Source organism: Crocodylus porosus, unplaced genomic scaffold (assembly GCF_001723895.1).
Source record: "Crocodylus porosus isolate Cpor-Errol unplaced genomic scaffold, CroPor_comp1, whole genome shotgun sequence".
Classification (NCBI taxonomy): Eukaryota; Metazoa; Chordata; order Crocodylia; family Crocodylidae; genus Crocodylus; species Crocodylus porosus.
Genome location: NW_017728910.1, coordinates 12,134,620 through 12,162,240, shown reverse-complemented (window position 1 = coordinate 12,162,240; position 27,621 = coordinate 12,134,620). Strand labels below are relative to the sequence as shown.

The 27,621-nt window shown below is 42.1% G+C and overlaps 1 protein-coding gene across 1 annotated transcript in view; it reads left to right on the top strand.

The window, feature by feature from the left end:
• Positions 1 to 27,621, top strand: part of WDR49 (WD repeat domain 49) — a 70,194-nt gene that overhangs the window by 16,829 nt on the left and 25,744 nt on the right. Inside the window, exons 4-9 of the mRNA XM_019532686.1 lie at positions 2,490 to 2,666; positions 4,981 to 5,155; positions 12,615 to 12,782; positions 13,254 to 13,402; positions 17,107 to 17,340; positions 24,978 to 25,142. Of these exons, the coding sequence (XP_019388231.1) occupies positions 2,490 to 2,666; positions 4,981 to 5,155; positions 12,615 to 12,782; positions 13,254 to 13,402; positions 17,107 to 17,340; positions 24,978 to 25,142 (1,068 nt within the window). The remainder of the gene's footprint in view (positions 1 to 2,489; positions 2,667 to 4,980; positions 5,156 to 12,614; positions 12,783 to 13,253; positions 13,403 to 17,106; positions 17,341 to 24,977; positions 25,143 to 27,621) is intronic.

Here is a 27,621-nt window from a genome sequence, read left to right as displayed (position 1 = left end):
CTGTCATCAGAATGCAGAAAATTAGGAGTGGAAGGAACATCCCCATTTACAGCCTCCTGATCTGCTCAGGTTGTTTGCATGCGAGACATGCCTGGGCTTCAGAGTTTTGCTGGCCACAAGTTGGAACATTTTTTTCCACTTCCCTTAAATGCATTATATATATACCTTTTTTCAGTTTCACTGCCTTTCTCTGAAATACCTGACACAGGCTGCAGAAAGAAATGGGGAAGTGGTTGATCAGCACATTTGGGGTAAGGAAGGAATTTTCCCCTGCCGTAGGTCAAATTGGCAAGGACCTTTGGGTTTTCTATCCTTCTTTTGTGTTGTGAGGCACAGTCCAACTCCTAGGGTCATTTGATCATATTTTACTTTGCAGATTTTACACTGGGGACACTCTTGTCTCTCTCTCTTTCTGGGACAGGTTTTAGGTTCTTGCTTCATTGGATGCGTCATGTCTGCGGTGTGCAAGAAGAACCAGAATGGATTTTCTTGAGGATGCTTTTGGAGAAAAGGCTGCCCAAGAATACAGGGGACAGTACTGGATGGGAGGTCCCTTCCAGTCTTTTGCAGTAAAACAGATCACATGACAATCATTTTAACAACCTGACCAAGCTCCATATTAAAGCTAGTTTTTCCTCCCCCTCTGGCCCTATTGGAAGGCTATTCCAGAACCGTACCGCTTTAAAAGTTAGACATCTTGTAATTTCCAGCCTAAATATACTTATGGGCAGTTTATAGCTACTTGTTCTTGTGCCAGTGTTCTCTTTTAGCATAAATGGCTCTTGTCTCTCTTTGGGATTTAACCCCTCAACATATAAAGAGCAATTATATTCCCCCTTAGGCTTTGTTTTCATAAGCTAGCTAACCCCAGTTCTTTTAGACTCCTTTTGCAAGATAGACTCATTCTCCTCATCATCCTAGTAGCTCTTCTTTGCACTTGTTCCATTTTTAAGTTTCCTTTCTTTAAAATGGGTGACCAGAATTGAATGCATTATTCCAGATGAAGAATCCCTTCTTCTGGTGCATTGTACAACCATATCAATGCTTCCTTGACTAGAAATAGAATACTACCACCCGTAAAACTGCAGAAGTTTTCAATTCATTTCAAAAGGATTTCAGGAATTCTATATCAAAATCTTTATGAACTTTTCAGTCTACAGGAAAATTCACATCCTCTCATCCTCCAACGTTTTCCATAAAAAGAAAAAGTAATTTTCGAGCCTCATCCTTGAGGGCAGAGTTCTGGCTACCTGGACATACCTTTTTTTTGCTACAAAGTCAGGGCTTAAGTATTTTAGCTCATATTAACTAGTTTTAACTAATTTTAAGTAGAGATGGACAGATCACATTCAGTAAATTAAAATTATTTCCTTGAAGACTGGCCTGCTTTTCTGTCAATACATTGTCAGAACACGTCATCCACATCTCCCACATAAATGTTATTTAAAAGGAAAAAATTCACCAGGTTATTTTGACAAATAAACCTTGTTCCTGTGCTCCCTTACCTGCAGGACACTGTGACTATTTGACATTAAAAAAATGTAAGCTGTTTTAACTGGAAACAGGTTGTGTAGTGGGGTACAGTCCTTGCTGATGCTGTGTTCAGTGAGTGCAGTGGCATGTATAACTAGAGTACATCATTTTACTTAGAGGCAGTTTCCACTCTGAACATTTTCCAGGAGGTTTTTCCTACCTGATAGGAAAAGAGTAACAGCCAGTGTCAGGATTTCATCATCTTAATGCTTGTGATTATAAATATGAAACTTGCTCTTGGAGGGAACATTTCTTCCAGCAGATCTGATTACTAGAATATAAAAAGAAAAGCTGCACTCATCCTCCCTCGCTCCACCCCCACTGTCATTCTTGTTTATTTTATGTTTGCCTGGATATAATGATGACCAGTTCACAAAATCAAGTCCCCTCTCAAGCATAGCAGCTAAGGTGGTAACGGCACAGCAGGTTTTGTTGCCAACAATACGCTAGGGCAGGGGTCAGCAACCCCTGGCACGCATGCCGAGCATGGCACTCAAGGCCATTTTGCTCGGCACACCACCGCCAGCCCGGGCTCTAAGCAGATGCTGCCAACCACGGAGCCCAGACTGCTTCCGGCAGGCAGCTGGGAGGCTGCAAGCCCTGCTGCAAGCAGGCTGGGCTCCGTGGGCCGGCTGCAGCCTGGAGGCTGCAAACAGCTGTTCCCGGCTCCAGCATGTTGGCACTCCAGCACCTTCCAAGGTGGACATTGTGGGTTTTTTTGGCACTCCACCCTAAAAATGTTGCCTACCCCTGCACTAGGGAGTGGTGTAGCTAGCATCACATCCAGTTACCTTTGAGGAATCCATTTTATAGCCGTTGGTAGGAGCCCAGAGCAGCGTTTGAACTCATGACTCCAAAGCTCTGCCCAGTTCACAAAAATGTATGTATAGTCTTTTATAATACAGGATTTTTTAAAGTGCTAATCTAGCAACTTTCTAATTCTTCCCTTCTTCTAGATAGCCATTGCCTTCACAAGCAAAGAGATCTGCTTCTATGATCTGAATTCTAAGCAAGGATTCTCTTGTCAGTACAGGCTATACGGCCTGCAAGGAACGGTACTGTGTATGGACTATTGGTACAATCCTCATGATGGAAATGAAGCCATTTTAACATTTGGTGATATCTCTGGACAGGCAAGTATAATGACTAAAGAGCTAGCACAAAGGATTCTCTGTTTCTCTGCTCATGGCTCTCTTAAGCTGTGGAATCAAATCATAGTGCTATAATTACACTTTGATAGTTATCAAGTTAGAGGCAGTTATTGAGTTTTCACCTTTTTCTTTTTCTTTCTGAGTTGTAGAAATTGACGGTGAAAGTCTGATAAAATCAGAAAGCAGTCTAATTTTTAATATGTCAAACTGAACAGCAGTATAGAGAAAAAAATCAGTGGAACAGATTATACAAATGCAAAGGCAAATGAAAATAAATAGCTATACCCTAAAATTTTAGAGAAGGCAGATGGATAAGATCTCTCAGGTCATTTAGCCCATTCTTTTGCCAGTGTAGAATTATTTTCTCCAAGATGGATAGTTTTGCGTTGTTCAGCAATGTGGCTTCCGCCCTTCCTTGAAATAAGTCTGTGGTCTCACTATTAGGGTTTCCTGATTTTCAGAATGAATTTTCCCAAATGCATCCTATTACCCAGAGCCTCTATAAGCCTCATCTCACCCTAACTAGTTCTTTTCCACCCTATAAATTTACTTCCTTCTGATTCATGAAGGAAGGGAGTACAGGACTAGAGGGAAAGAAGAGGGAGTGGGGAGCAGGTAGGTGGAGAGCTTCTGGGCTGCTGCAGGAGTTTGTTGTGTGGGCCCAGCAGCTCCCCATGGAAGAAGAGGGAGTGGGAGAGGGTGAGGGGCCAGGGACCTGCCCAGCAGCTATGGGTGTGCCTGATAGTTCCCCTCCAGGCCCCACAGCTTCTGGCAGCTCCATGCCTCCTCTTCACCTGCGGGGAACTGCCAGGCGGCTGTATAGTCCAGTGGGGGATGGATCTGGATACAAGAGAGTGACATGGGTTGGAGGGAGCCTGGGAGCAGGCAGGAAAGGGGACCTCCACCCCAGCTGCCACCATTCCTGGCGGGGGAGGCAGGCAATGATCTGAGGGTGGAGGGGCTGATGGGGGTGGCAGAGAGGGCAAGTGGGGAGGCAGAGGAGGCAATCTGGGCAGTAGGGGGGTGATCCAGAATGGAGAGGGGGTGGGGTCTGGCAGCTGCCCCTCTCCCTGCCATCTTTCTTGTTCCACCCTCCATTTCTGCTCCCTCTTTCGCTTGCCCCCCTTCACACCTTTTCCCTCCCTCCCCATGTACTCCTTCCCCACTCACTTGCCTAGCTGTCCAGCAACAGAGCTATAGAGTTTTTGCTGAGAGCTAGTCCTCCTGTGAACAGTGCCTCTTGGTATACTGGAGGGCTACAAATTGGAGGTTTTATCTCAGGTGAATAGCCAGAAGTTAACTTAACTTAAGCTAGGTAGCACAGTTCAAAGGTAATCCTCACCTGAAGTGGCATATCTTTGGGCACTTAGGGCATTTATACACATGCACGTTTGTGCCGGGATGCACCAGAGGTCCGGTGCATTGGAGCAGACTTGATTAATCGAGTCTGCTCTGCACACAAGCTGATGCGCCCAGCACTGTTTCGTTTGCAGTTGTATAAGCGGCGAAATGTGTGTCAGCTGGGAGAGAATGGCAACGGTGCGCTTTTGAACTAAAACACCTTCTGTCTGTTTTAGTTCAAAAGCGAACTGCTGCCATTTTATGCATGCCAATGCACATTTCGCTGCTTATACAACTGCAAGCGATGCAGTGCTGGGTGCTTTTCAAAGCACCTAGCACGGCAGCACTTCCATGTAAAACAATGCCCCTATCTCTCACTAATGATTCCTAACTGATGATCATTGAGGCTCCCTATGCACTTGCTCAAGGGTGGGTGGGTGGATATGTTTTAATTAGAGTGGTTCCCAGACAGTCACTTTAATTAAAACAGCTCACCATCAGGTGTATTAAACCCCTGCACATTTTAAAATGGCGTTGGGACACTTTATCTAAAGCTAATTTGACATGGTTTCGATCAAGCGCCCTCATAACCATTTTTAAAAATGCAGGTGTTTAATTCACGGGACAGTGAAGCAACGCTGGGGTGTCCTAATTAGAATGAGCACACATACAGGCAGCCTTAAACTATAAATGCTGTTCACATGGTCTAATTGTAACGTGTAATTTCACCCTTAGACTCTGTCATCCTTTTATTTGTCACATAGCCAAACTATACACATGAAGTTCTCTTCATCTCTCCTCCTAAAGACATCTCTTCAGTCTCATTAAAGTGAATATCCATAGCAATACTGAAACTGAAATACTGGAATTTATAACAAGGTCGAAATACGATTCATTTAGCTATTTTGATATTTCAGGGTTGACAATCCTTTTTTGTTGTTGTTTTCTCTCATAGGTTCAGGCCATTGCTTTCACCACTGCTTTGATCTCCTTGTTTGAACGACCAGCTAGTTCCCCTGAAGGAGAGGAAGCAACAGTGACCATCAGCTGGCAGGAGCTGGTCTCTGGGTATCACAAATGCTGCTATACATTAAAGCATAAAATTCATTATAAGGACTGGGTTAAGCAAGGTACTGAATCTGAACAAAAGTGAAAGCCTAAAAAGTCCCATGGAATGTATTCAGTGGTAAATGCCCATGAGTGCCTAGAAGCTATTGTTAATTGCTTGTCTAGGGAATCCAGCCAGGAAACTCATGCTGTATCTATAATAGTAATGAGTGTCACTAATTCTGGGTGAATTATTTTCCCAGTGATTTCCTTCTGCTATATTTGATTCATCTTCTCCCCAAATTCTCAAGCTATGCAGGAGGAAACAGATGTTTGCCACCATGCATGCAACTTTAACTTGATTTTTCTCTTTAAAAAAATGTTCATATTTGTTGTCAAAACGTTTGTGATACAGGGTTTGTGGCACCCTCTAAATGAGATCCTGCAGACTTGCCCCAGCACTGCCTGAAGAGGTGGCTTGGCCAAGCAACAACCCAAGTCAGCAGGAGAAGTTCAAGGAGACACTGCCAGCTATAAGTTAATTAGGTGCTTCTGAGACAATTTGGGCTAAGCACCTTAAAGGATGGGAGGGAAATTGCTGATTAGCAGTTGGACTAGGAATGCTGGGGAAGTATGAGTACTTCTGAGATGTAGCTTGTACTTGGGGGTGGTAGACCGAGTTTACCTGGAAAATTATTTGGGACTAGCTAGAGACTCCTGCCAAGCGTATGGGAAGTCCTGGGCCTGGGGAAATGAGCATCAAAGTTCCCATTGAGTTCAGCAGGGCCAGAATTTTTCTATTGATGTGTAGTCAGATTTAACAGGAGCACCAGCAAAAATACCCTAAACGAGGTAGTGTCAGATCTACCTCAGCTTTTTAAAAACTGGATACTAGTGGCGCATATAGGACACCAGTGAAGTAAGTAGCACAAAGTCCGTGCTAGTGAGTGAAGGAGCTGCTGTTTCAGGGGTTCATTATCTGTCCCAATGGGACTTCAGAAAATGAATAGCAGTATTTTCTGAGACTTGCTGGTAGGGGTTTTGTTAGACTATTCATAGCTCAGAGGGTTTTCTTGGGCCTCCCCATGCATTCCAGCCCCAAAACTGTCATGTCAGAGATCTGTTAGGTTTCATTTCACCTGCACATCCTTACAACGAGAGCCCAGATTTGGGTTCATTAGGCATTGCTAGTAGTGTGAGGGAGACCGTTTGGAAAACAGCAAACTAAATTAGAGCTGATGGGCCAAATGGGCCTCTTGGGCTTGATACTGATCTAGGAAGAAGGGGTCAAAAACTTGGTAATAGGAGGAGTCCCTGACTACAGTTTCTTAAGAGATCAGATAAGGGAACCAAGGGCAAATTGACTCCAGTCAAAGTGTCTGGATCTTGTATCCATCACAAGAAAAGCAGCTGAAATTTGTTCATTTATTATAAAATGCATACATTTCAAAGTACATTTTTAAAAACATAGTAACTGAAAAACTGTTTATTACTAGATAACTCTATTAGCTACTGGGATTAGTGGGTGCATGCAGTTTCTGTTTATTTTATTATAGGTTTATGTTCTTTCTTTCCTTTCTCTTCCTGTTGTGTCAGACAGAACAAGTGATAAATGTGGCCTGCACTTGGAGTACAGGAATTGCTGCTTCGTGTGCCGCTGGGGTCAGACATCACTATAAAGAAGGCAGGGAGAAGACACAATTACAGTCTTGTCCCTGCTATGTACTAGCGATTTGGAGTGGGCCTAAGGGCTCCTGGCTAGTACAGCATAGTGTGGAGATGATAATGAACTAGGTTCTCCCAGATGCTTTTTTTTTGACCATCCCATTGGCTATCCTGCGCCTAGTTATCCCAAATGCCATAATTGGGCTTATAGAGGAAAGCATGTTCTGTTTTGTAACTGTACACAGCTGCTAGGGAAGTGAGAAATGTGCTTGTGTACCAATCTAAGTAACTTCAAATGAGACATTTAGGACAGGTTTTATTAACTTGGGATGTGTGAAGCACAAAAGATAAATCAAAGTAATCAAAGTGCTATTATAATGGATACCCTTCTAGAGTGCTGCATGCATTCAGCATTTAGTGTGAAGGCTGTAAAATGATATGACATTCTGACATTCTGATCTAGTTCTAAATGGTTCCCATTAAAGTGAGTTTATTTTATATTGTGGGCAGTAATATTTCATTTTTCTTATACTGCGAAAACAAATAGTTATGCAGCATAATGCTTATTATGTCCAGAAGAACCTGAGACTCTATAGTTAGGGACAGACATTACACATAAACTGGTTTAAGTGATGACAAACTGGTTTAAACCTGTAACAGAACAGATGCTCAGTACACATAAACCAATTTGAAAATGGCTGAAGCCAGTTTGAGATAAATTTCGTTGAATGTAGTATCAGACTTAACTGATTTGGGTCAAACTGGTTTATGCAATGTCTGTCCCAGACCCTTTGCTGGTTTAAGCTAAACCAGATATCCATGGCATCCCGGCATGCTCTCTGGGCTAGGTGGGGGTCTCTGCTCCACAGCAGAACTGGCTCTTCCCCTCTGCTCCCTGGCTGGAGCTCTGACAGAGACTTGCAGGCACAGCAGGGTCTGCTGGCTTCCCTATGCCCCCCTCACCTCCTCCTTTTATCACTCGCTGCTTAAGCAGTGATCCCTTCCTCCTCTCCCCCACAGCACAAACTGTAGCCAGCATGTGGTATGCTAGCTAACACTGTGTAAGGCAGAGAGGACAGTGCCTGCTTAGGGCTTTTTGGAGGTAATCAAGAGCTGAAGCGGTAATGTCCCTGCATTCCTTCCTTTGGAAAAAGCTGTTTAAGAAGAGCTTGTAATGAGTGAGGCTTTGTTTTTTGATGTGGTGTTAAATGCTGGTAACAGAGCTGATAAATGCTCTGTTATCACGGGCGGGCGGCTCCCTAATCACAGTGTCCTGCCATGGGTTGGCCACAACCCTGTCAGCTCAGCCCTGTGGAAGGGAAGGGAGGCATGCTGTAGAACCCCCAGCTTCTAGCCTGAGCCATTGCAGGCATGTGCTTGCATTTCTGGGATGTCTGTCTGGTTACAAAACTGATTTAGCCTAGCCAGGTTAGACTAACCTGCAAAGACTGAAGCAACTCTTACTCAGGCTTTTTGAATGTCTGTCCGTAGCCTACAGAATCACACTGTGATAGGTTGCACTGGCACTCAATCAAGGTAATAGATTTATCCCAGTTCATCTTTGACATGGGGTCCCTGCTGCTTTTAGTTGAACCAAAGACGGGTGATAAATGTCTAGCTACTACTACCAAAAAGTAGCTAAAAGATTTCAAATCAGTTCAACCCCTGACTCCTAGCCTGGGTCATCTAGACCAGTTCCCAGCACAAGTTAAAGGACTCTCCTGTCTTGCCCTGCCCTTTTAAATGGTAAAACTAGATTAGTCTTCATTATGACTTGTGACAGAACCTGTACATGACTCTATGTCCTTGCTCCTTACCTCTTCTGTGCTGAACTATTGCATTGAACCAGTATATCTGTAGAACTAAATCTTGAGAGTTGCCTGAGTTCTGGCACCTCTCAGAAAGCTGAGCAGTTTCATGGTTCTTCAGGATCAACTGTACTATCTCAATCCAACAAACAGCACTAGTGTTTACCATTCCATCGCATAGTTGGTTACCGCTTAGGACTTACCTTTTTTTGTCTTATTAATCTTTTATTTTTCCTGTTTACAGCTGCTCCAGATCTTGACTTGACTGATGTACCCCACGTAATTATTCCCATTTCTTTTTGATACAACCCCTTCAGAGCGTCTACATGAGACAGTATGGCACCATAGCGATGAGCTACATTGATATAGCTTGTTGCTACGGCGATGTAGCATCAGCAGGCACAAACCATGATGTCGACACTACGTTGCAGTAGCAATGAGCAACATTGCTGTAGTTCTCTTCTATAGATGTAGCATCTAAAAATAACTGTGTGCTGCTGGGACTGCACAGTACTGGCGGGTACTGCACAGTCATTCAGGACTAAAGCAAGTACTAAATGTGCAGTCAGGGGCATGAGTAGATGTGCCCGTTGTGTACAAATCACCACCACAAAGATGCTGTATTCTGAAATTTCTCACATTTGATTCTTTCAGCCTCTGGTAGTACTTCATAAAACCTCATTTGTATAGCCTTTGCTGGGCCTGCCTTTGTTTTACTGAGATTGTGTCAGTTTTTGCAGTTCAAAGCTGAACTGTTATTTGGCTGAAGTCTTACTACCTCGAATCCCTGATCAAGCCTACTGATATTAATGTAGAGGATCCTATTGACTTATGGGTATGGGATCAGACCCTTCTTACCATAGTTTATGCTGATGTTCATCTGTGTGCAGAGGACTAGCTCAAGAACAAACTATCAGATGTGTCACACTGTATTTGGATGACTTAAATGGTACATAAGCCATTCTAAATAAGCGTGAATTTCCCCTGATTATTGATCTCTGAGAACATGAAAGTGTTAAATTTAAGGGAGAAGTGATAGAAGAGATGGCATAGCTTGTGAAAAAGAGACAGTACCTGAGATCTTGATAAAATGCTTTATAGACAGTCAATGTCACTTAGAGGACAGAGAATACAGGATATTTATTTGCCTGCCAAAGCTACAGTTTAGTATTTGAGGGAAAGAATAGACTACTAAACTCAAAATGCAGGGAAAGGACTTTAGTCAGTATGTGAGAAATCAGGATAACAGACACACAGAGCGTATGGGATGGTTCAAAAGGAATTTGTACAGCTCATGTGAGAACTTGAAAGAAAAGTGATAGGTTTTCTTGTCTGCTACTGTTTGCAGAAAAGATCTGTCATTCCCTGCATAGGATATCAGAGATAAAGAGTTATTTATGTAGGTAGTGAAGCACAGTATTTTCAGAAAATGGCTGGAAGTAATTGTAAAGGGAAGCAGTTTTATGTGCAACAGGTGAGGTTATTACTGAGAACTTAACTTCTAGGGTCACTATTCCTCAGACCTAAAGCAGCGGAAGTCACACAGAGTGGGAGGTCAGGGGATGAGCGCAGAACATTAAAGCCTGAATAACTGTTGAATAGCTGTTAAGTGCCTAACTCCTTAATGTAAATTAGGTGCATATTTGCCTTTGCAAATCTCCTTCTTGGTCTCAAATGTGGCCCTCAAAATATGGTATGTGCTAGAGGAAAGGCCAGAGATGTTATAATCTTTCTTATTTGAAAGGAATGTTTTTTATTTGTTGAGGCTCCTGCTAAATAGAGAAATTAAATACAGGAAAGAAAATAAACTAATAGCATATTCAGTATTTGGTGGTATATACAACAGGACAAGGGGCAGTTTGAACTGTAGAAAACAGAACAAAGGGGAATACTAGGAAATACTTTACTGAGGAAAGTGGTAGGCATTGAAAAGTAGACTGTATGTTCCTTTCTACTCTTCCATATAGAGAGGGGCTAAATGGCAGGCCACTATCCTTAACTGATCCAGAGAGCTGCAGAGAGGGGAAATCTGCTACATCCCGCTGCTGCTCTGCTACATCACAGGCTCCTCTGTGATTATAATGTAGTTTTGTGTAGATACATGGTCTGGACTGAAGTAAGAGTCAGGGAATGCTTGCTTATCATGGCAGGTCCTTTCCCAAAACAGTAGTTCACGCATTAAAAATTCAGGAACACCTCTCTCTCCCTGGCTTTTGCAGACCAGAGGTGGACTGTGACTGCCTGAGGAGAAAGACACCTAACTGTCACGCCGCTTGTTGTTCTTACTGCGAAAAGGAAACCCATAGAAATCTGCCTGTTGTCTATGACCAGGCAAATCTCAAGTGACGATTCCATGGGGTTTCTTACTTCTAAATTTGCCGGTTCCACTGTGACCGTGCCTTTGGCTGGCTGTCATACAGAACATGAGAAGCCATAGAGCTTAATCCAGCACTACTGAGATGAGAACATTTCCTATAAGTAGATGTGTTCCTTAAGCAAAGGCACGTCATTGAGGATGAAATGCAGCTATCGGTTTTAACATCTGATAGTCTTTCTTCTGTAGGACTGTATTCTGAATGTTTAGGAGCCTGTGAATCCAATAGGTCTTCCCCATTCTTAACTTTTCCGATTGCATCTGTAGGTAATCTTGGGATGTTCCATATGTATGAATGGAGTGAAGTTGTTATTCATTATGCTTGTGATAAGAAGACTGTGAGGCCAAATCCTCCTGTGGTGTACATTGTTATAACTTCACTGAAATCAATGGAGCTCTGTGCTGATCTGCACCTGCAGAGGATCACTTACACAAAGAATATTTTAAAAAGCATTTTGCATGAATACAGCTAGCTATTGCAAAACACTGGGAAATAAAGTGACATTTTCAATAGAGATTCAGATATCATCATGGCAATATTTGTGTTGTTTGCACTCCAACTGATGTTTGAGCATTAAGATAAAGAAACTTTCTTTTTATCTCAATCTGCCCCTTTTCTCCTTCTCCTTGCAGCTGAACATTTTAATTTGTCACATACTTTGATGTTATGGAAATTACTTTAACATCACCTTTTAGTCAGACGTTTCTCCGAGGAGCTTGACTTACAGTACAATTTAGTCAGGAACGAGTTTATGTCTTTGTAACAAACTGTGCAAATTACCAGGCTTCTGAAACACACAACATCTTATTCCTATAAATGTCACTTGTAACCTACAGATTCCAGTCCCAGAGCAACATCCTGAGTTTTTTAAATTTCCCATTTGTCTTGTCTGGATGGACCATAGGGACAAGAATTACAACAACATTTGAAATTAAAGCAGAAGAATAACAAAGTAATTTCCTTGATAGTTATTCTTTAAGTCCTTCAGTAATTACTGTAGAGTAACCATATATTTGTATTGGAATAATTACCGCATATTGTAAACATTAAATCTCAGTGTTGTTTTACAGAATGAAGAATAACTAGCTTGGTAGCACTGGGCAAAATTGTGGCATCAATTTTAAATTGAAAAATCCCTGTTGAACTCAGATCCTGAATTACAGACACACCTCTGTAATTCATAAAGGATTATCAGATGGCTGGCTAGTAGTATACAGTGTTCCTTAAGTCTCTGTACCGAAAAAAATAATCAAGGCTTCGTTATGTAAAGAGAATGGTGCAATATATATTGCCAAATTAGATTTCTTTCTTCTCCAGCTATAGTATCCTGAGTATTATTAAATCCTACTGAAGTCCTGGAAGTGATAGACTATCTTGTAGGATTAAATCCCATTGTCTATATAAGTCCTGGTGCTCTATGAACTGCTTCCTTACTATATGCTGTGAGCTTGCGTCACAATCCAACTATGCACTTAAGCATAGGAGTAGTTGTGGCCAGTGGCCAGAGAGCTCTTCATCTTTCAGGATTAAGCTGTGAGCTGCTTTGGACCCCGAGTCAATGGTAATTTCAACATAGAGATTTCCACAGACTTTGTATTACACTGTAGCTGAGATTTCAAATTCCTGTTTTCTTATGCAACTGGCTCTGATTGGGTTGTGTTATAAGAAATCAAGTGTTTTCTCTTATCTTTTAGTTGCATACAGCTCCTCTTTAGATGCCTTTATTTCCAGTACAACCAGTAATATTAATACACTGGTGCTGGCTTGGAGAGAGAAATTAAAGCCCCATCTTACAACTACATCCTTCAACATTGCCCGGGGAGTTAATGCTTTTGACTTCCACTCCCGACTCAACTTAATTGGTATGTTAAAAATAAGTAGTTTGTTCCCTTTAATGTATCGGATGAGACCAATAGAAGGTCTAGTATTCTGTGCTGCATGTTGCATGGGCATTTTCTTTCCCATTTATAACAGCAAATGGCTGACTCGCCTTGCTTTTTGTGTAATTATTTATGATGCTGGTTTATGATGGTAAGAGACAAATAAGCTTTGGAAAAAGTACAAGAGAAATTTTTGCTTAGAAAACAAAAGTTTAGGGAAGTGATGAGTAACCAAAGACTGGGGACTGGAAAGGAAGCCGTTATGCACTGTTAACCACTGTAGTCACTACTGATAACATATTCACTGGAAACATAAACACATTCTCATTTATCAAAGATGTCATCACTGTGTTTGTCAAAGATGTGGTACAGTTTCTTTATTATTAATGAAAATAAAATCCCCTTTAAAAATCCTCTTGATTTTAATCTATTTTGCTTTGTGGTCTTGAATAGCTACTGCTGGAATTAATCACCAAGTTTGTCTCTGGAACCCTTATGTCACATCCAAACCTGCTGGAGTTCTACAAGGCCATTCTGCCGCTATAATAGCTGTCCAGTTCATTACTGAACGAAAGCAGCTTTTTAGCTTCTCAAAGGACAAGGTAAAGTAGTCTTTATTTGGCAAGACTCCTTTAGATCTACAGGGCAGGTATTCAAAAAAGGCTTGGCTCCCATTTCAATGATCCTCCACACTCAGGAGCTCCTATTGTGACATCTTCAGTCAGATTTTCAAATAAGCTCAATACCGATGACTTCTAAAAGTCTGGTTCCATTGCAGGTGCCAAGCATGCCTCAAAATCTGGCCCATGGTGAATGCGATAGTTTATTTTCCCATCTGTTACTTCTAACTGGAGATTGTGATTGTGATCTAATCTTTTCACTAGAAAGGCCAGGAAAGATCTGTTCAAAACCCGAGATGAATGCTGCAGCCAGCATCAGCATTAAAGACTACTCGGTATCTTCCAGTAGCAATGTTAACATTGTGTTTCTTCCATCATTGCTAAAATATTATGTTACACAGCATAGGGCACGATGTTGTTTTTCACATTAGTATTAATCTACTAGCCAATTGCCCATCATGAATGATGGAGTGTTTCAGGGACAGCTTACATGCCCCTCTCCCCACTCACCCTTTGCGGCCAGCCATGTAAACCAGGGGTGGGCAATTATTTTGGGTGGAGGGCCACTTCCCAAGTTTTGGCAAGCTGTCAAGGGCCGCATGGGTAGCTCCACCCCTTAGTAGGTGCCCCATTGCCTGGTCACCATCTCGTGACCGAAGTCCTGCCCCCTAACCCCTGATCTTTGCCATCAGAAGTCCCTCCCCTTGCCCCCAGAAGTACTCCTTTCAGCAAGGGGTTTTGCCATCTCGGAACCAGAAAAATACCAAATTATATTCTAAAAAGGCAACATCTACAGTATTCATTAATTTGATTTAAAAAAAATATTTTTGTCCCAATTTACATGTGTTTGTGTAGTGTACATAGAGGTGATTGCACAACAGCTTAAAATGAAGTCTTACTCTTGTATATTGCGGGGGGGGGGTATAGGTTTGTGGGGACTGTGGATGTATGGGTATGTGGGGTGAAGGAGCATGTGGATGTGTGTAGATATGTGGGGTGTGGGTGGATATGGGGTTTGTGGCAGTCTGTGTATGTGGCAATGGAGGGGAGTGTGGGTGCATGTGATGGTGGGGTGTGCATGTGGGAATTACACACACACACACACACACACACACACACACACACTCTGCCCCTGGGTACACACACATGCCCACCTAGACCCACACACTGCCCCTGGCTGCACACCCACCACCCACCCATTCTGCCTCTGGCTGCACAGCCACACCCACCCACCCACTGCCTCTGGCTGCACATCCATACCCACCTACTCACTCTGCCCCTGGCTGCATGTGTGCACGCACGCACCCCCCCAACACACTCTGCCTTTTATTATATTAGAATTTCACTTTGATAAATGCATGGTAATCTAAGTGCCTCTGCCTTAACAATAAAGAACACATCCCTCTACTCTTAAGAATATTCTCTGATTTCTTGGCAGTAGAAACCAGAACCTTTGCCTTCTGATATAACGAGGAGTGAAAGGGGAACATAGAGGATAAAAGCCACCTTTTTAGAAGGCATGATTTTGACAGCCTGAGATAAATGACAGGAGTTACTGAATGTGCCATACTTTGTACTGATAAGACAATTTGTCCAAGGATGGACTTGTTTTAAATAAGTACAAATTCACATGTGCTTCATTGCTATTTTCTGGATAGTTGTTGTAGATTCACAGATATAGGCCCAGATCCTCAAAGGTTGTTCTGTGTCTCACTTGTATTTGAAGCCTAACTTTTATTGAAATCAATTGTGTATCTAACCAGGACGGAGGCACCTTTGAAGGTCTGTGCCCTGAATACAGAAGCTCTGTTCCTCAGAGCAGCTTCATCATGGAAATATTCAGGATCTCAACCACGACTTACTAGAGTGGGATTCTGCAGGCCCTATTGCTCCATATCAGCTCATCCTCCTCCATGCTCCTGTAAACACCCACTTAAACACTTTTGCCTACCAGGCCTACTTACCCATCTCTGCCAGAGTCCTGCTGCTGTAAGCAAGCTTTCAGAGAAAATAATAACAGGGGCACCAGTTGTATGGGGGTAGGCAGAACAGGGTTTTGAAACAGATGAGAAAGGCTTAAGGCCTTCAATGGATAAATGACTTTGGGTGTACTTGCAACTGTTGTTCAGTGGCCAGAGTTCTGGATGAGTGCTAGTCACAATTACTTGTCTCTGATTCTTGTGAGAGCTCCATTGCAGAAAGATGAGGCTAGTGGAGGGCATCAAGGAAGGTACACTGACAGTAGCGTATGTAGTAGTTTGCAAAGCAATGACTTGCCTGCAGCCAGCTATTGATATATCTCAGTTTCATGCCGTCAAGAAAAGTAAAAAATTGTTTCCTTTTTCTCCCTCTAGAATGGGCAATTTCACACTATCTATAGCAGTTACAGCTGTGTTTATTATGCATCTTTACAGTCTACCACATACATAATGGCTTAAAAATTACCTATTTATTTATGTGCACAACAGGCCATGGCATTTCCATAACATATGAGTCTTTTGTATCAATGCTCATACAATATGATGAGAGAGATTTTTATCTGACCTGTCCCTAACTTGTGTTATTGGAGATAAGGCTCACCTGTAATATTTCCAAATCTGTAAGAGAAGTAGGTACAGTAATAGACTGATGTTTTGACATTGTGCTAGCTATTCTGGTCACCCATTGTTTTCCCATGGGTAAATGAAAGGGATGTTTGGATAGATAGATAGGCTTTAGTTATCCTCTCATTTGTTTCTGTACAAAGCAGTGAAGCAATAGCATTACATTAGGAAGATGTATGTGAGGAGAATCAGGCTCTGGGTACAAAAAGAGACAGACAATAGATTTAGATTCAGGCCTGCGTTCTCAGTAGCTTAACTGGGGGTGCACCAACCTAGGTGCCTACTATGAAGGGGCACCAGAATACCCTCTGGGAGTCTTTGCCACAGCAGAGGAAGTGCTGCACTGCTCAGCCATAGGAACCAGGCAGCACTGCCCCACTGCCAGCAGTGTATTTGCAGGGCAGGGGATGAGTGAGGCAAGTGGAATGGCACTCCCCTGGGGAGATTTTGTCACAGAGGGCACAGCCCTATGCCCAACAGTGCATCTGGGAGGTGGGGGAGAACAGATGGGGCACCAGGTGCAACTCCTAGAGAGCCCACACCATAAGCCTGCTTCTGTGGAGCTGATGCTGCTATAGCCATAGCAGCGGTAGCAGCTGCAGTCAGTGTGCAGAGAGCGTGGGCAGATAAGAGATCCCTTCCCCTCGCATCCCCATCACTGTCTCATAGTTTACAGTGGTTGGCATACCCCCCACCCCCTGCGAGCACTGAGTGAACTTGCTACCCCTCTGCAGGTTCTAGTTCTGCTTTGCCACCCTGGCCCAGATGTTTCTCTATGTCTCCTTCACCCTTGGTAAACTAGGAACTCTCTCTTATTATGTGCTTGTGCAATGAATAGCACAAATGAGGCCTGACCTTAGTTATTATACAAATAATAATAGTAAAAGAAAATGCTCGTTGCCAAGACCTTTACAGAATAAATTAACAGGAGATGCCTTCTCTTTGTGGCTTCTATTTGATGGTAAATGTTAATGAGGATAAACAAAGCAAGGCACAGCTAGCCCTGAGAAACCTAATCTTTGCAATGCTGCCTGAAGCAAAAAATGGAGATAAAGTATGATTTCTTTATCATTATGCACACAGGTGTTAAGGATCTGGGACATTCAGCATCAGCTGTGCATCCAGAGAGTTGCTGGCTCCTTCCCAAAGAGTCTGGAATTCCAGGCCACCCTTTATTTTAATGAAGCTCATGGACGGCTCTTCATCTCATTTAATAACCAATTGATGGTGTTGGAAATGAAGCAGGAAACCAATAGAAGGTTCACAAGTCATGGGAAAGCTGTTACTTGTGTGCTTTACAATTCAGTCTTCAAGCAGGTAAGGGGAAAAAAGAACCTTTCTGCAGTTTCCTGATAAGGGACTTGAAACTGTGCACCTCGACAAGATGATTTTCTTAATTTGATCTCAGAAAGTGAAATGAAAGAGGGAGATAGAGAGACCTTTTGCTTTGGAAAGGAACTTACACTGATGCCTGGTAATTATGGTGGTTGTGTGACTTTCCTGCAAAGAACTATGGGTGTTCCAGTATCCCAACAGTGTAGTTTAACTGATAAAATACCTGAATTTCTTATACTTCTGTCATTTGAAAAGCAGTTTAATTTCCAATAAAGGTTCAGTGTTATAAAGAGATTATAAAATATCCATATACCCAGTGTTTCAAAGAAACACCCATAATAAAAATAACATCCCCACTGTGAGATGTTCCAGAGTTATCTCTGTGGAAAACCAGCCCTGCTATGGCTGCAAATTGCAAATGAACTTGGTTAGAAAATTCCTCTTTATAGCCACCTTACTGTATCCCCGAGGATAGTTCTGAAATATGCATGAAATGTAATTAGTGAAGATCCATTTTTGCCAGCACATTTTACACAAGTGGCTCACAGTGGCAGACCTGGATGTATTCATAATAAAATGATTCAGTTAAATGTAATACCACTTGGTATGCAGTGTGAGTGTTGTTTGTCTTCACAGTACTTTAATGATGCACTGCAGTCTTTGGTATTGGAGCACTACCTGCATCTCAATGAAGAGCCACAGTTGCTATACAGGGAAATGCCTCTGTGATAGATTTTCCTGAGTTCTGCCCAAATGGCCTCTTTTATCTACAGGTTGAGATTCAGCAAAGGCAAACCTCCTAGCATATTGTGGGATGATCTGGGATATCAGCAGATCATGATGGCTTTTTGTAATCATTTATTGGTACAAATGTGTGTTTAAAGCATGGCAGAAGTGCTGTGGTCTGACTGAAAAAGGGCACCTATCCTGAATGCTTTAAAAACATGCCTCACTATAAATAAAACAAAACCATACTGTTTTGGTGGGGCAGAATCTGAATTTCTGTTAAAAATAAATATTTGTATTTCCTAAAGCTTTCCCAGCCTCCTCCCTAGGGAAGCTAGCTCACTGTTTTATTCTTGAAAATATTACTGTACTTGCTCTCTATTACACGCTTGTGCATTTAGGGAAAGTCCCTTTACATACAACAGTTTTTTTTAATACCATGCACAGAGCTGTATTTGGTTATAAATCACGGCAAGTTTTGCAGCTGGTCATTCTCTTAGTTTGGTTCCTTACATTACCATTTGATGCTCTGGAAGTTTCCCATTGCAAAATGTGTGGATTTAGATGAGCAAAGCCAATGTGTGAGATGGGACCTCAAGAAGAATTCCTTTCAGGATGCAGGCTGTGAATTAGGCAGGTTAATCACCAGTGAAACTTTGTAGCATGTAAGATTCTGCGCCTGCATAAAGTCCCGTGGAGTCATTGGGCTCAGTCTGGATGTAGCAGGCCAGCATACATATCCTGCTGCAGAACAGGCCTGTGATAACTCTTTTCTACATCTTGTGCTCTGATCCAGTCAGAGTGCACAGCTGAATGTGGTTGGGCTGGGTAAGCATTTGACTAGGTGAGACTTTCTGACTAGGTCAGCGGTGCTCAATCTCTGGCTCAGAGGAGTGACAGGGGCCAGTCCATGAGCCAGATCCCATGTGGGGTTGGCATGCGGGGTGGTTCCTCAGGTACAATCCAGTGCACTCTTGGCCCTGCATGCCACATCCATCTGCTCACTGGCCTAACTCCACCTGCCAGCCTGATTGTGTGCTGGTACAACCCTGTGTGCCCTGATCCGGCCATGCATGGGTGCATTCTAGTGTGCAGGGCCATGTTATCTGGCCCACTGGGCTCCCTTCTGGCTGCAATACGGCAGCAGAGAAATGGCAGTTATTGTTGCCACAGATACCCTGTCCGTCTGCAAAGGGTTGGATGGCATGGCTCTGCCAGCTGGATCTGGCCCGCAGGCTAGAAGTTGAGCACTGCTGTGTAGGTCATTCGGGAGAAGGATTTTGCTTTAGTTCTGAAGCATTGCCTCAGCTTTAGTGGTAGGGAGAAACATTCTGCTAAAGGTAAGATATGAAACGAAAGTCTTGACCTCTTGCAACCAGTGGAGGACCTGTGGTATTATGGGGAGAGTAGTGGTGTAGGTGTACTGGGCTGATTTCAGTTCTGCGTGTTGAATTTTGCCTGTCTAAATGCCTCTCACAATTTTAGTTGGCTGTTTCTTATTTCTTTCCTGCCTGGAAACAGTGGTGAATGGTGTAATCCCAAATTTTCAAAATACTGTAGGAAGCAAAGATTTACTATTATTATTGCTGTCATCATCATCATCATCATCGTTGTTGTCATCATCATTAAAAACTATTGCCTAGTTAGGGGACCAAGACATGGTAGGTGTACTAGCGCTGATGACAAGGAGTGCCATTGATTTCTCCCCTTGTGCTAGTCATTAGGAGAGTAGGGGTTTGCATGTGTATGCGAGAAAGCAGGCATCAGAAAGGGATGGATAAAAGCCATGTGGTAGATTCAAGGGGAGAGCTGGAGCTAAGAAAGATGTGAAGTGAAACAGAGAGGGAAGTCCTGAACGAGAAGACAGAGGGGAGAGGAGAAGATCCCTGTTCAAAGGTCTCTATAAATTCATTTCAATATTCTTTACCTTTCCCTGTGAAAATCATCTGTGCTTACTCCAGCTGCTAAATCAGCCTTGGCAATATTTATCTACTGGGCCTGAGTGCCTGCTTCTGAATGAAGCAGTACAGGTGTGTTGGTGTCTGGGCTAATGAACAGCACATGTTTTGAGTTTAGAAGTTGAATTTAAAGACTCCTGAGAGTCACAGAAAATGAGGGAATAGAAGAGGGGAGACAGGTGGCTTTTCAAGACAAAGCCATTCTAAAGAAACCTTTCTTTTAAAGGACAAAACCTTGGCTCATTCTAGATGTTCAGACTTAGCTTGGTAATAAAACTAGGCAGATCACAGCTTTAAAACACAGGACAGACCTTAACTTGCACAATATCTGTCTGATGTGGGTATTATATTTTCCCTGTGAGTGCATTCATTCACTTCTAAAAGAATCAGCACAAGTGTAATACTCAAAAAATGGGAAGGGTGGGTGCAAAATAGTAGGTGCCAAACAGAAAGAGGTGGCAGTAGGTTGTGGGTACCTGGGTGTTATGCTGCAGAATGATCTTGGGCAAGTCTCTGCCCATTCCCTTTTCCCCTCTTTGTCTTTCTCTTCAGACAGCAAAATCCTCTTGCTAAATGTCCAGACTGTGCTGAGGCAAGGTACTCACCTTGGTGGGGGTTTCTAGGCACTACTGTGGGGGAAAAAAAGGGAGAGAAAGGATGTGCTGCTATAAAGTGGGGGAGAGTACGTTTTGTGTTCAGGTGTTTAAAATGCTATTGTACACAGAGCTCATAAATACAACAAGTCCTGCTTTAAAAGTGGAACTGCCTGCTATTGATACACTCATCATTTGTTCTGAATGATAGTCAAAGGAGAGGTTCCCCTGTGAACTGAAATTCAAATTTCAAATGAGAAATGCCTCTGGTAGTATATGGACCAGAGCACATACCATTAAGTCAGAGCATTTAAAAACTCTCTAATTGCTGTATATCTATCTATTCTCTGTTCCTCTCTCTGATTTCTGCATGGAGCATGTGGACTAACTGTTGCAAAGACTCAGAGGAGAAAAATAAGATGTTGCCGCATGGTGATTTGGGAATGAATGTTTGAATACAACACCTGCTGGTTTTGACTGTGATGAGCATCATGCATTTGATAGGAAATGTTGTATGTTCACTCTGTTTTCTGAATTAAAAACGCATTATTTTCCAAGGAAGCTTGTAAGAAAATAATACCTAGGGGAAACAGAAAAGAAACACTCAGAAAGGTTTAAAATACAAAAATCTAATAGTCTGCTTTGCAATGTTCTGGCAGAGAGAAAATCACTCCCTTGCATGTATAAGCAACATAGGAAATTTAATGAAATAAGTATGCAGCATGTAAAAAAAAGTCTCAATTACTTATTAAACCTTAAATAGTAACTACCTCATTTCAATAGACTTATACTTTTAACAAGCCATTAGTTCTTTTTGGCCAATACCCAATAATAATTGTTCAAGAATTGCCACTAGAATGCAATGGTGGAGAATATGAGGCTGTCCAAATGCTGTAGCTTATTGCATTTGTGGTCAGTAGTTGTTATAAAATTCTCCTGGATGCTGGCAGGTGCAGTATTGGACTTACATTCTCAAGAACAAGAGCATTTCTTGAAATGTGAATTAGAGTAGGAGAGAAATTTGATTTTGTTTCTAAGATTGCTGAGGAATCACTGATTAGCATTTCTTAAATTAGATTGGAATGGGGTTATAGACTCTTTGCTAGTAGAAATAGATGACTATTGTGGAGCATTTGATTTTAACCATGAGGAAAAGTGTTTTGAAAAGAACAAACAACGAAAGTATCTCCACTTAATTTTCAGTAATTTCTGTACATGAAAAACCTTAACACAGTGTCAAGTTTTCATTTAATGCAGTCACTACTTGCTATCCTAGTGGTATCCCAGACCAACGTTGCATAGTTATTTTCTATTCTAAGAAAAGAGATAGAACTGTAACAACCTATTAGTCATTAGTTTTTTCTTACTGATGACCACTGCATCCAAGAAAAAGCATTGTGGGGTTTGATCCTTTTTCAGGCAAATCTCCTGCTTGTTTCAGTGGGAAGCTTGCCTGACTTTGGACTGAGTGGACTGAGGACTGTAAAATTTGACCCTGCAGTGAGTACACAACAAATGGAAGTATGCATATGTGCCTCTTTTATTTTTTGTACAATTTCACACCCACAGGCTATAAGAAAGAAATCTTCAGAATCTGTTCAAATTGACTGTCTCATAATTTATAATGTCTGGTTTTGCGACTGAATTCTAAATTGAGGCTAATGTGTGTTGAGAGCTTCCCCAAATTACTTTTCCTACTATAGATCAATTTTAGAGATCCATTACTCAGTGGATCAATTCTTTGAAATAAGTGGAGAAGATTTATCTGACCACACAGCACAAAGCGTATTGTTAAAGGTGCTTCCAGGATTCCAAGCAAAAGGCTGTGTCCATGAAGGTGACTTGCTTCATCCCTGCTAAGAAGTTTGCCAGTTTCTCCCTCGAGTTAAAAGATCCTAGTCACCTCTTGGTTCCCCTAGACTTTAATTGTGTGGGATAAGAAATCCTTTAATGTCATGAAGGGGCAAAGATGGAAAAAACACATGCTAATACTGATTGCATGCTAGTAATAAAAGCAGTACACATATGTGTTGTCAGAGTTGAAGGCATTCTTATGTAGAGTTTAGATTATGATTTGTATAGTGTTACCAGATTCGTCCATCACTTTGGGGTGTGCTCATTTATTAGGGATATGTTTCTAGGGTCTTTGTAATTCTATCAATGTGCTGCTTGTGTACTGGTGTTGCTATATGGAGCTGTATATCTCCCTTCTGCAAGTCCTCACCCCCAGCGGAGCTATCTTGCAAGACTCAGTTTCAATGGGGCTGGGTTCCTCCAGTCACCAAATCTGTCATACACACAAACACGCACAGATTAACGTGACACTCCTGACCTGGATGGGTTGATCAGCATGGACAGGCTGACACCCTTATATGTCAGGAATCAGTTTATTAAGGTAACAACACAATGCAGTCAGACACAAGCACACAGGTGAACAGAATACCTCTGAATCAGGCTGGGTGTCCAGCTGACACCCTCATGGGCCAGCATTCAGTTCATAAGGGCACGTCTGAGCCAGGCTGGGTCAATCAGCCTGTACAAGCTGATCCCCTTATGTGTCTCAAACTCAGCACGTCCCAATCTTTTGCCCTAACTGTCCTAGTAGTGGTAGCCTCTTGATGAGCAGACCCCACGGTATTTCTGGGCTTCGCAGAGACCTTTAGCTTAGGTAAAAGAAGCGTTGCTGCAGAGCAAGTGGGGAAGGAAAGTAGAGAAGGAAACACACTCAGTTACTACCAGTTTAAAAGTGATTTATTCCTGAGTATATGAAATGTATAATGGTACTAGTAATAATAGACATGCAAAGGAATACAATCACAAGCAATTACAATACTACCCTGGTTCACTAAGTATTTGGGGAAACTTAGCTCAAGTTTAACTAATACAATTCAGGTTCAGAAATCTATGCCTAGAGAGAAGAGAGAGAGAGTGAGAGCTGGGATCTCACCAGTCCAAGGCACTCGGGTTCCAGTGCTGATAGATAAAGTTCTTAGCACAATCCTTGAAGGGAGATGATCCGTTTCTTCCAGCTTTTTGAGAACAACAGCAGATGGTGTCAGAGAGATTTCTTTTTTTTCTTGAAGCACAACTTTGCTGCTTTTATACCCTTCTTCAAAGCATTCTTTTAATAGTGTAAATAATTGTCTTTTCTATTGACAAGGGGTTATCTGGTTTGGAACAGCTTAAGAAAGTGATCAATAACGAGGAAAAACATAAGGTTAAGGAGTAACCAGACACTTAGGAGCCAGCTTGAAATTCTTATGGATAGCAGATATACTGGATGGGATACCTCATTGTTTCTTCAGAAGCAGTAGATAGCTTGCAGCATCAGGGTTTTGTATTTTTACCAGTTGTGAAGAGGCCTCAGCTTAGTATGACTTTTCCAGATCTGACCGTATTCTTTTAACAGACTTAAGGGGATTACTTGGAGTGTTCATAAACTTTGTGGGGAGGACTTCCACCAGTCTTCCCAGGAAAAGTATGACAGCGTTTGTGGTTAGGGCTCCAACGGGCTGGACACTGTGATGAACCCTTTACCTTTGTTCAAATGTTGCCCATACCCCCTCTGACTGTCTCTGTTTCTTTGCCTCAGCATTCCCTAACCCAGCAACTGAGTTTTAGTCAATCAAGTTTAAATAGGCCTCCCACAGTGAGACTGGGGAATGTATGGCCTGAGATGCCTATTCAACTTTACTTCTGCTTAGTTCTGGTTAGATGAAGTATGTGTGCGTGTGTGTTGGGGGGGAGTCTTTGTAAATCCAGATTAGAATTGGTCTGATAAATGCTGAGCTGGGTGTGTGTAAATGTGGGTTGATTAGCATTTGGAGCATAGATTCCCCATCATGCAGTACTTCCCTGCTTCTCTGATCCCAAAATTCACTGCAGTCTTTGCTTCCGGCTTTTTGTTCTCCATCTCCCATGTAAATTAATTGTCATGTGGTTCCATCTTGGATGCAAATGAGACCTAGGAGAGTTCTTCATTCTTGTCACCCTTTTCTGGAGAGCTTTAGGTGTGTCTCCCACTGCATCTTCATTGTCTTTCGTAATCAGTTCTTGTTCAGGTAGGGGAAAATTCTTTGCGAGTCAGACAGGCTGCGTCCTGTGCCAGGATTCCCCAAGAACAGGTTGCTGAGAGGTAACAATAGGATGATCCTGGCTCATGCAGGGGGTTGGACTTGATGATCTGGAGAGTCCCTTCCAGCCCTAATTCTCTTTGATTCTATGACTGCTGTAATCAAGCTATGTAAACACACATGCATCTCTATCTCTCTGTGTATCTATATATACACATGCATACCTATAAATACATTTTAATTTCATCACGGTTTCTATTTTCTCTTAGGTAATCAGCTCAGATATAGGATCTACCGTTACCTTCTGGCTGATCGACACTGGGCAGAAAATCAAACAGTTTACCGGTTGCCATGGGGATGCTGAGATTAGCACTATGGCATTGGATGCAAGTGAGACAAGGTTCTTAACAGGGAGCACAGATGGGACAATAAAGGTGTGGTGAAAAGAAATCATTTCACACTATTTGCTTCCCTCACAGTCCTCTCCATCTAGGTACAATGGGTCAAAATGTTCCGCTGTAAAACAGGGACTCCCTCCCCAACACACACTATTAGCCTTGCACAGAAAAGCTGTTGAAGTCATAATGTTGTCAGGAAAATGCAGTTAAATTTAGTTCCTCATCTAATGCTTTAAATAAACCTAGTGCTTTACCAACTAGAAATTCTAAGGTATATTCCTGCTTTAAAGAACTTGCAAATCCTATTTTCCTTCATCACTCAAATGTTCTCATAGATTTAAAACAGAGTGCTTATATCAGAAAGAGATGCCAGATTTGACCCCTAGCATTCTTCTTTGAGTAGAGAGAACTACCCATGTTAGTCTAAAGTTAATCAGAAGGCAGGGCAGTGTGGCATCTTATAGATTAACTGGTTCAGAGAGGGCATAAGCTTCATTATAGCATCTGATGAAGTAAGCTATAGCCTGTGAAAGCTTATGCGTCTCTGAATGAGTTAATCGATAAGGTGCCACACTGCCCTGCCTACCTTCCTCTTTGTTATCTGTCTTCCACCTGATTTTATCATAGTCCCTAGTCTTAAACAGAATATGCCCCTTAGGCTAAGTACAAACAGTCAAAAGGCTGGAGGCTGAACTAATTCAATCTTTGCAGTTTAGTTTAAACTGTGTAGATTGAACCCATAAGGAATTGAACAGACATTCACTCTTGATTCCACAAGTGCAGCCATATGCCTGCAGTGGCCCAGGCCAGAAACTGGGGGGGCACTAGAGCATACCTCCCTGCTCAGCTGGAGCACACAGCATGGGCCAAAGCTAGCCTTCCCACCCTGAGAGGTGAGGGGTTTACAGGGGAGGTACAAAGCATCCTGGGATTCTGGGGGACTGAGAAATCCAGAGGGGATCTGGGACAAAAGTTAAACAAACTGATTTAACCTAACACATCCATCTAGGTTTATCTTAAACTGGTTTCAACTATTTTGAAAGTGGTTTATGTGCACTGAACTTCTGTTGTGTTACAGATTTGAACCGGTTTTCAGTCACTATACTGGTTTGTGTGTAATTTCTGTGCCTAACCCTAATGCTCAGTTATTCTCATTGCTTTTCTCTGAGTCCCTGGAGCTTTGTGGTACCCCGTATTTTTGTGCTTGGAAAGTTTTTAGTCAGAAATGGCAATTAAGTTGATGCAGAAGATAAAACACTAGGGCCTCCTATACACGTGCAGGAAGGCTCCTCCAGTATCACGTGTATCAGCATCCCCACACTAAAAAATGGCAGTGGGGTACTTTTCAACTGAAGCTCATTCAATGAGCTTTAGTTCAAAGTGCCCCATTGCCATTTTTCAGCATGGGGATGCTGATACATGTGACACTTCAGGTGCTTTTAATTAGCATGGCTCTGAGCTGTGCTAATTAAAGCATCCCTGCCTCCTGTAGCATGTCTATAATGCCCTTGTTTTTATGGGTTTTTTGGTTGGGTTTTTTTTTTTTTTTACTTCTGGAGACATCTATTCAAGTGCTGTTATATCAAACCTTAAAATGAAGTTATAAACTTCTTCCAAATCTCCATGTGATTATTTGACAATGTTACAAAACCATCGTAAAATTTGCTTGTTGGTGTTTTAGTTCCTTCTAATGACAGTCTCTGGGCTTGAATATTGGGGTGTGTGCTTCAAGTCAGGACATAGGTGTATTGGCAGAAAACCGGGCAGTATTATGGCAGGCATTAAGTCAATCTGATCAGTCCTTCACATCGAGGCATGTTAAATTCACATGGCTTGAAAAATATTATGGGTTGATGTCTGGTTCTTTCAATTTTATTGGCTTAAGTTTCTGAAAATCCTTATTCCCAGAGGCTATTCCCCCACACATGGCTAATTTTTGAATAACTGGTTAGACTGCATTCAGTTATTTTTATTGTGGTAGTAACTGTGGGTCCCTGTGGACCTAAGCACTCTGACACAACACATAGGGTGACAGTTAGTACTGTAAAGTGCTTACAGACAAATCTATTGCAGACAAGTCAAAGGATGGGGATGGGGGCAATGAAGTGCCTTAGCAGAAGTAATGCAGAAATTTAGCTGAAATTTGGGACTCAAGTTATACTGTTGCCCTTGGCTGACTGGAAGTAATCTTAAGTGCAGACACTATTTCAAAGTAGTGGAAATCCTAGCATAAAACATTCTGTGCCTAAGAAAGTGGAGTGATGGCTAACCTGTCCATCCTATATGTGTTTTAGGTACAAAAAATGTACCATAACTAAACCAGTAGAGTTAAGGTGGTAAAACCAGCCTAATGCAGAATGTAATTATATGAGTATAGTTTATTCCTGCATGGAAAAGAGTAAGCTACACCAGTACAAGGTATTGTGATATCAGTATAGCTTCAGCAACCCTGATTTTGGTATTAAAGAATCCCCAATACTTCTATCCCCATGAAACCCCATAAGTGGAATAGCTA